Below are 9,443 nucleotides of genomic sequence, written 5' to 3' on the forward strand. Positions count from 1 at the left end.
TAATACCTGTCTCCATACCATATCTGCTCTGGGAGTAAGACTGTGTTAATACCTGTCTCCATACCATATCTGCACTGTGGGTAAGACTATGCTAATACCCGTCTCCATACCACATCTGCTCTGGGAGTAAGACTATGCTAATACCTGTCTCCATACTATATCTACTCTGGGGCTAAGATGGAGTTAATACCTGTCTCCATACTTGGTTGGGTTATTGAGGCCAAGTAAGGGGGAGCTCTTCATCACAGCCCGGCACACTCAGAGACACCTGCTGTACTCTGGGTGCTAAGTTTAGGCCAGAGGGAAGATACAAAGCCTGCTTAGACAGATATACACTCTGCACATTGGCAATGCCACCTACTTTTCTGGCCTGGGCCAAAGGGGAACAATTACATACATGTACATTTTAAAAGTTACTTTGTTTTTATTTATGTGCATCTGTGTGGGTACACGCACATACATCTGAGTCCCCACGGAGACCAGATGAGAGTGTTGGATTCCTTGGAGCTAGGGTTATGGGTGGTTGTGAGCCACCCGACATGGGTGCTGGGAATTGGACTCTGGTCCTCTGCAAGAGCAGCAAGGGCTCCGAACTGCTGAGCCCTCTTCAGCTCCGAGAATATATATTTGTGTAACTGTGGTCAATAGATGTAACATCAAGCTGACCACTGGAACCGTTTCTAAAAATGGAGATTGTAAGTGGTTTTATACTGTTCTTGTACAACCAATTTTCTGAACTTCTCCATCTTGCAAAGCCGGAACCGTACGCTCTCAGAGCCATTGCTTCCTGTTTTCTGTCTTCTGGTCCGTCCCTATCTCTCTATTCTTTCTGTCTTTATGGTCTTTGACTATGTAAGGTGGCTCATGTGGTTGAAATCAACTATTTGTCTTCTGCTGACCAGCTTCAGCTCATTTCTTTTACCAGACGATCAGTAATATACACAGGCGTCCTTTGTCAGAGTTTCCCTCCCACTTAAGGGTAAAGCGACTTTTGTTGTTGTTTAGTAGTCTACCAGTGATCCATTGGTAGGGCGATGACGTGTTGTTTGTCCCAAGTCTCCCCTTAACCTGGAAAAATGGTCCCATCTGATGGCCTTGTAAGGTCTTGTAACTTGCAGATTCTAGCATGGACAAAGGCCACTTTGCATATGCTTGTTGCCGATAGCCAAGGAGCTGCCCCAAAATGTTCTGTCCCTTCGGTGTCCATGTGAGATCTGCTCCAGATTGCTCTCTGTCACAAGGAAGGGGCAGAGAACATTCTTTGCCCTGGGGCCTCCAAGGCTGCTGGCTCCATCCTCTGCCAAGAGCTGTGTGTGCCCCCAGTCTCCTTGAGTTGCTGTAGCTCTACTAGAGAGGCACTCTTGTGCTTTGAAGGAGAGGTATCTCGGTTTGCCCCACCCTGCCCCACAGAACTGAATATACAGTGGGTGTTTCATTTAAATTGGGGATCTGAAAATGCTATAGCTGGGTTCACCCTCCTTTTTCCAGAGACCAAGCAAATGGAAATGTAGTGGCCACAACAAGCAAAGGGCTTTGTTTCAAGGCACTGTCTCCATCTGATCCCAAAGCCCTAGGCTCAGCTTCCATAGTGTGGGGGTTGGGGGGGGCAAGCATATTTCCTGTCCTGGTACCAACCTTCTTTATTTCTCCCAAATAGAGAGATCAAGTAGACAGCTAGTGCTTCAGTCCTTCTTCTACGTAAACACCAAATCTAGGCTTTGCTCTTTGATTCATCATTAGCTCCCACTCATAGTTATGCTTAGCCACCACATTAGTCGTGGGACAGACTCTCACCCCCTGGATTTAAGGGTCCTCCCCTCCCCCAAAGGACCTTGTATTCTCCTTCTTAAGTCTTTATGTTTCCTATCTGCCCTCTTTTCACATAAGGTCGTCCTGGGATGACAGTCTTGGAGGCCCTAGTGTGATAATGGGCAGTCCTCAGTCCTTTCTGGACTCAGAGGGCCCTGGGCCTCTGGCAATGCTGACACTGTAGTGGGGAGACCAGCAAGCAGTTCTTCATGTTTGAAGCGAAGGCCAGCTGGCCTGTCGCCCCGAGTCCAGGCTGTCTCAGAAGCTCCCCTCTTGGTGGAGAGGGTGAGGCTGCCTGCAGGCTCGGTGGGCGGTGTAAGGAGAAAGAGGTTATGATCCCGTAGCCAGCTGATCGCTCGCTCACCTCTCTCTGCCTGGACTCTTACAGACTATGCCAAGGAACACCTTGCCCAGCTGCAGGAGAAGGCTGAGCAGATCGCTGGCCGCATGCTTCGCTTCTCTGTGTTCTACCGCAACCATCACAAGGACTACTTCCAGCATGCCAGGTAGGGCAAGTCAGATCCTTCCAGATCCTTCCAGATCCTTCCAGATCCTCCTCCACCCCAGAGGGCTGAGAGAGAAGCATAGCTTGCAAGTTTGGGGCCAGCCTGGGCTACATAATAATTTTTTATTTAAAAAAATAATATTTTTAAGTGACTGCTACTTTGGGGTTGAGGCTAAAGAAAGGTCAAGACCATTCAAGTAGGGCTCCCTGGCAGAGGACCCTGCTGGCAGGGCAGGATCAAGTAATACGTTCTGGGTGTGACCCTGCCTACTGGGACAGTTCCTTTGCTTGGGTCTATCACACACTATTAGTTATCTCTCCATTTCAGGACCAAGGAACACAGGGGAGTGGGGCAGGGGGCAAAATGAAAAACTCTTGAGCATGGAGGGCTCTGGGGGTAATCTCAGTTTTTTAGCTTCCAAGTTGAGTACAGAGGAGTCCAACGTTCCAGAAAAAACGTCTGGGGCAAATCTTTTAGGATACTGATGAGAGTCGGGTATGAGGAAACCAAAGGATGGGGCTTGGAGGGTTCCACCTACATGGTCCAACCAGAGTAGCCTCAGTCTTATTTGCCCACATGTATATGGTTTCCTTGGGAGGAGAGAAAGGGAACAGGGGAGAGACAGACAGACAGACAGACAGACAGACAGACCAGATCTAGTACTTCAGCCTTCTGATGTTGAGCTCAAGGCACCAAAGACCAGCAAGTCACTTGTCTCAGGACAGCCAGGACCATGCAAGCACGAGACTGGACCAGGGCTTATCCACCCTCCCCCAAGGCTGCTTCAAGTCCACGTCCTTCTAAGCTAGGTCAGGGCAATCTGCCACTGTTACTGTCTTTATCATTACTGGCAGCTGGGGTGGGGCGTTCCCCACTTGCCCTAAGAAAGCGGCAAAGACCTGGAATCTTTGGTATTTTTATTAAAGAGGCAAGGGTCCTGTTTAGGCTCCTTTTTTTTTTTTTTTTTTTTTTTTTTCAGAATGAGAGACAAGGTGCACCCCACCCCACCCCTGTGCCAGGCTCCCTATTAGGTGGCTGCACACAGACTAAGGCAGAGGCTACTCTCATCCTCAGAGTCTAGTCAGGGAGACAGCACGGAAGGACTCAATGTCTGCAAGTAGTGGAGGCTGCAAGCAGGCAGGAATGCTGGGAGTTGGGCTGGCCCACTTTCTTCTTAACTCCAGAGTGCTAACCCGTAGCATCCCCCCCCCCCCCTTTTGGCATTCCTCCCTGGTGGGCAGGACCCACTGTGGGAACGTACTGCAGCCTTACCTGAAGGACAACAGCGGCAGTCACGGCTCCCCCACCAGCGGCATGCTGCACGGGGTCTTCTTCAGCTGCAACACGGAGTTCAACACAGGCCAGCCCCCCCAGGACTCCCCTTATGGCCGCTGGCGCTTCCAGATCCCTGCCCAGCGCCTCTTCAACCCCAGCACCAACCTCTACTTTGCGGACTTCTACTGTATGTACACAGCCTACCACTATGCCATCCTGGTGCTGGCACCCAAAGGCTCCCTGGGGGACCGCTTCTGTCGTGACCGGCTGCCCCTCCTGGACATTGCCTGCAACAAGTTCCTGACCTGCAGTGTGGAGGATGGAGAGCTGATCTTCCGTCATGCTCAGGACCTCATCCTGGAGATCATCTACACCGAGCCTGTCGACCTGTCCCTGGGCACCTTGGGAGAGATCAGCGGGCACCAGCTCATGAGCCTGTCCACTGCTGACGCCAAGAAAGATCCCAGCTGCAAGACCTGCAACATCAGTGTGGGCCGCTAGGGACTCCCGGGGAGCCGGGGGGCTGGGGAGAGAGGACAGGAGGGTGGGATGTGATGTGTGGCTTAGGTTTGGGGAGCTGGCTTTCTCTCCCCTCTCCCTGCTCCCTCCACTCTGTCCACTTCCCCCTGCCCCCACGTTGGAGACAACGGAAGGTCTTAGCATGGCACAGTCCGGACCTGGTGGACCTGGAGAGGGGGCACTTCTCAGCAGATGATAACCTCCTTTTCTGTTTCCCTCTTCTGTTTTTTGACCTCAAGCAGGCCTCCCTGAGTCCTCAGGTATCTCCCAGAGTCCTCCCTGCCTCTCGGGCCAATGCCCATGTGTAGCCTGGCCTCCATGTAGATGCAGAAAGCTGTGGAGTACCGCCTCCCTAGCCCCGCCCACCCCACTCAGGGCTACCCCAGACAGCCCCCTTCTCACTCAGCTGGGCCTGAGGGCTTTGACTCCTCCGGGCCAGGCCCCTCTCTCTATAAATAACCTCCTGCACTGCTGTCTTGCCCTGGCTGCCCCTGATCCCCCCAGAGCCCAATTCCCGCATGGGAGCGCCGTCCATCCCTTCTGTCACTGTCGCTGACCCACTTGAGATGCCCTCCCACTCTCTGGAAAAGTACCCTCTCTCATTTTCTAGTTTGGAGGGCTCGCTCTGGTCTCTTGAGGTATTCCTTTCTTCTATCCGGGGATGATATATTCCTCAGCAAATCTCCCTCGCTCGCTCAGAGAGCACCGGGGTCTGCACAAAACAGCTGCTGGGGTCTAGGAGGGGGAAGGAGACCCCTGAGACCTGTTCCTCAGCCAGAAGTGGGCCACCTCATGTCTTGATGGACCTGACAGAGCGAGAAAACTGAGTGTGACCCACAGGGCCCTGGCACCCTGCCCAGCTGTGCACTTTGCTCGCTCACACGCCCGCCTGCCAGCCATCCCGCCCGCTCTGCCTGAGAGTCATGACTGTTCCGTGCCGCGTGTGAGCCAGATCTTCTGCTCTCTATCACGCCACCCCTTGCTCTCTGGGCTGATCCCCTGGGGAGTTCCTGATGAATCCCCCCACCCCAGCTCCCTGTGTTTTCATCTTGTTCTTAACGTTGTCTGGATCAGGAGGGCGGGGAGGGTGGACTCCCTGACACAAGACAAGCAGGTGGAGAGAGAGTAGAGGGAGGGATTGTCATAGTAACATTTTCCGAGGTGATAGAAATGATACACGGGCAGCTGGACTTCTGTGAAGGACAGAGGAGCTGGCAGACCCACAGGGCCACACCTCTGAGGGACCGGTGAATGGCTGGTTACCAGAGACAGGGCTGGTAGACATTCAGGCACCTCATGGGATGGGCCAAGAGATCTGGGATCCTGGGAACTGTGTGGAGAAGAGGATTCGACGGCCCCCCTCCCCAGGCCCTTCCCCTCTGCTGACAGCACTGTTGTGGTCGTGGCCTGCTGCCTTGTCTTCTGTCCCTGGGTGGGGCACACCCTTCTGTACTGTGCTTGCTATAAGCATCAATAAACCACAATGGCCCAAGGGCTCTGTCTGTCTCGGTCCATTTAAGCGGCTACAATGAAACGCCACAGACTCACAAACTTTCACCATTCTAGAAACTGAGAATTCTAAAACCAAGGTGTCTTCAGACGCGATGTCTGGGAAGGTCCTGCTTTCTTATCATAGACAGCCATCTTTGCCTCGTTTCTGTGTGCCCTACACCCCCACTAGATTGGAAGGGGCGAATAAGTTTCCCTAGCCTTAAATTTCATTTTTCATTTTACGAACACGTCAGTATACCATGTACATGCCTGGTACCTGGCCAAAAGAAAGGCCTGAGGACTGTAAGCTACCATGTAAGAGCTGGGATTTGAACCTGGGTCCTCTGGAAGAGTAGCTAGTGCCCTTAAATGCTGAGCCACCTCTCCGGCAGGCCCTCTTTTTAAAAGATAGGGTTTCTAGTCAAGTTAGCGTCCCGCTCCCTATGTGAGATGCACTAGGACTTCTGCCTCCACAGTGCTGGGGTTACAGGCAGGTGCTGCCACATCTGGTTTATAAGAAGCTAGAGACTGAACCCAGGGATTTTTTTGCATACTAGACAAGCACTCTGCTGAGCCACATCTCAGCCTACCCATCCCCCTACCCCACGCCCAGCTTCTTTCGTAAGGGTACTAATCTCATTCACAAGGCCCCACCCTTAAGCAAGGCAAAGCCTCCTGAACCCATCACCATGGACGTTGAGTTTTGACATGAGCTTTGGGTTCGGGGCATACGCAGTGCCATCACAGCAGTGCCTCTGAAACGGGGGAGAAGCGGATGAAGAGGCTGAGTTGCTCTGTTCACCAGAAAGCTCACATGGGGATGCCGCCTGAAGCCACATGGGCATGCCCCAATAGCAAACCCGATAGCATCCTACAGTGGGCGGCAGAGCCGAGAATACAGGGGCACAGCTTTACCCGTGGAAGAGACTGGAGATCATGTGGTCTCACCTTGTCTGTACTTCCCAGATACTGCAGGGAGGTATCTAGGGAGGCCTCTTAGGGGGGAGTGTGCCTAAAAATCCCTGGGCCCCTGATGGAGTCCTCCCTGCAGTCCCAGCCTGCCACAGCTCAGACCCAGGTGCCACTGGATTTCCCTCTCCCAAGAGCCCTGTGTCCCCTCCTCCCTGGCAGGACTCCTCGGTTGCAGATCTGAGTCACCCCTGTGCCTATTATTATAGGCTTATTAAAATGGTTCTCGGCTGCAGTGGAAATGTTCCAGAACTGTCAGAGGCACCTTACCAACACCGCCTGAGTCAGGGCCAGGTTTACATGTGTCATGGGGCATGGCCACCTTGAGATAAAGAAAAACTGAAGGGCAGTTCACCTCAGCTGTGAGCCTGTGCTGACAAACGGGTTGCTCCTTCCACACAGCAGCTGGGCTTGTCTACATGACCCGGTATTATCCCCACCTCACAAATAAGAAACTGAGGAACAAAACTTAGAGGCTTGTACGTGACTGTGCCAATTCAGAAACTGGGATCTTACATTCAGCAACCCCCGTGGCTGCCTCCTTTAGAGTGTGTCAGTTTATAAGACAGTTAGAACCAGGCAGGTCCTAATCTCCCACGTAGTGGCCCTTTCCATTGCTCTTTCAGCTAACCCAGAGTGACGCCAGGGGGCGCTATAGAGTCACAAATGTCACAGAGGCTTATTTTAAAGGAGTGGGTACCCGTGAGCTCAGGATTGAAGGATGGGGAGTGGATTCTTTTGCCTCTGGGCAGTGTGGATTCTCAGAGTCCTTAGAAGGGTGGGCATCTGTCTTCCGTTTGAACTCCCTTCTGGGTCTCTTGGAAAGAGGGACTGGCTTTCAGTCGTTATTCTAGGGGACTACGGTGGAGAACAGAAGTAAGCCTGCTTCTTTCTAACTTAGGGTCTAAACAGACCCAGGAAAAGGAGATGGATACTACATACACACCATCCATCTAGGAACCTTCCTTGGGATGTCCTTGGAGGAAGCGTAGGAAGCTCAAGGTAAGGCCCAAGGTGGACTATAGCTGAGGGACCTGAGTTTGTCTCCAGCGCTGATTGTAAAAGGGGACGAAAAGCTAGTCTCAGGGTTGTAAGTGGCCGTCCGCATCGTGCAGGCACAAACACATGCCAACCCCTTTCCCTCCAAAGCACATAGGACCCCCACATTCTCTGTACTGCTGTGCACCCAGCTTCCCTACCTCCTCGTTCTTGCCTGGCCAGTATCTATACTTTCAGTTCTTGGTGGAAAAGGGCTCTGTCTGTTAAAGGAGAGGAACAGAAGGCCCGTTGCAAGGGTTTCAGAATTTCATCTGCCTTCTGTTGTGGCTTCTCTGATGTTAGGAAAAGAGGTAGCTGGAGGTCCCAAGGAAAGGGACAAAGAGGGGCTGTACCCTGAAATGCAGGGAGGCCTGATTTAGGAAGCTGAGCTGAGGTGATTGCCCATAAAAAAGTGTGGCGCCAGCATCTGGAAAAGATTGGAACCAGATGTTCCAAGATGGGGGCAGGGAGAGCGGCAGGCAGGAGCGGAGGTTCTGGTCCGGAGGAGGCTGGGTTGTGTGTGTGTGGGGAGCAGTGGGGTAGCGCGTGTCACTCTGGGGAGAACACCTGGCTGCCCTCTTCTCCCCCCCCCCCATTTCTCCAAGGCAGGAGCCACTGTTTCTGCAAACTGGAGCAGCCAAACTTTTCACAGATTCCAGAATCTGCCTTGCGCGTAGGGACAGTCAGGCACAGGGTGGAACTTGGGAGGTACCCAGAAAGGCTACCAGCTGGCCAGAAATATGTCCTTGCTGCTCCACAGGCACCTCCTGGTTACAGGGTAGGTTTCCTCCCACCCTGGCAGAAACCAGTGCACCCAGGGCAGGGGCAGAGAACAGGGCGAATGAGGAGCTACTCACCAGAGAAAGCCTGATCATTAAGAGCCTACTATTAGCCAGACAGGGTGGCAGGCTGTCCTCAGAGAGCACTTCCTTCCTTTTCCATTACCATGTCAGGTGTTCCTGCCATTAGCATGATAGTATGACACGACCCAGTCTCAGAGAGGTTAAACGAGTCATCATCCAACATTACACAGCACCCAGAAATAGAACTAGGGTCCGACAATCTGCTGTTGGAGTTGAAGCTTGGGACCTTTCTACTTCCGGAAGTGGGTCCCCTGGTCAGTGTCGCAGAGGTAATCTTCTTTAGGGTGTGTTGGCCTCACTACCAAGGATTGCTGGAGCTCCCAGACAGCACAGTTGGGAGGCTCTGTGACTGCCTTCTCTCCTCCCGACTCTGGGACTGGAGGTGTGGTGGAGCTCCTTCCTGGCTTGTCCTTGGGACACTCGTGGAGACAGTAAAGGAGCCACTGCGCCTTCCGTGGCCGTGGCATCACAGGTATTGTACTGGAGTTGACCCAGTTGGGATTTTAGGTATTTACTGGTGACGGTGGGCTGGTCCTGGGGAGCATCATGATTCACTCAACTCCTACAAAACATTTCTATGGGGCTGGAGAAATGGCTTCAGTTAAGAGCACTGACTGCTCTTGCAGAGGTCCTGAGTTTAATTCCCAGCAATCACATGGTGGCTCACGACCATCTATAATGGGAACTGAGGCTATCTTCTGGTGTGTCTGAAGAGAGCTGCAGTGTACTCATATGCATAAAATAAATAAATCTTTTAAAAAAAAAACCTAACTTATTTTTTTAAACAAAAGTTTCCAAATCCTGCAGTCAGCTTGGAATAGTTCCCTGAAGAGGAGAACGCTGCCCTGCATCCTCCTCTACCATCATAAGATGATGGTATTGTATCCTTAAATTCCTCCTCTTCCTCCTCTCCCCTCTCCTCCTGCTCCTGCTTCCCCTCCTCCCCCTCCTCTTGCTCCCCCTCCCCCCTCCT

The 9,443-nt window shown here is 52.5% G+C and overlaps 1 protein-coding gene across 1 annotated transcript in view; it reads left to right on the forward strand.

Annotated features, from left to right (window-relative positions):
• Positions 1–5,605, forward strand: part of Phyhip (phytanoyl-CoA 2-hydroxylase interacting protein) — an 11,016-nt gene extending 5,411 nt beyond the window's left edge. The window contains exons 3-4 of the mRNA XM_029541347.1: positions 2,198–2,315; positions 3,557–5,605. Coding sequence (XP_029397207.1) covers positions 2,198–2,315; positions 3,557–4,091 — 653 coding nt within the window. The 3' untranslated portion in view covers positions 4,092–5,605. The remainder of the gene's footprint in view (positions 1–2,197; positions 2,316–3,556) is intronic.
• Positions 5,606–9,443: the final 3,838 nt, after the last annotated feature.

This window comes from Mus pahari, chromosome 8, assembly GCF_900095145.1.
Source record: "Mus pahari chromosome 8, PAHARI_EIJ_v1.1, whole genome shotgun sequence".
In the NCBI taxonomy this organism is placed as follows: domain Eukaryota; kingdom Metazoa; phylum Chordata; class Mammalia; order Rodentia; family Muridae; genus Mus; species Mus pahari.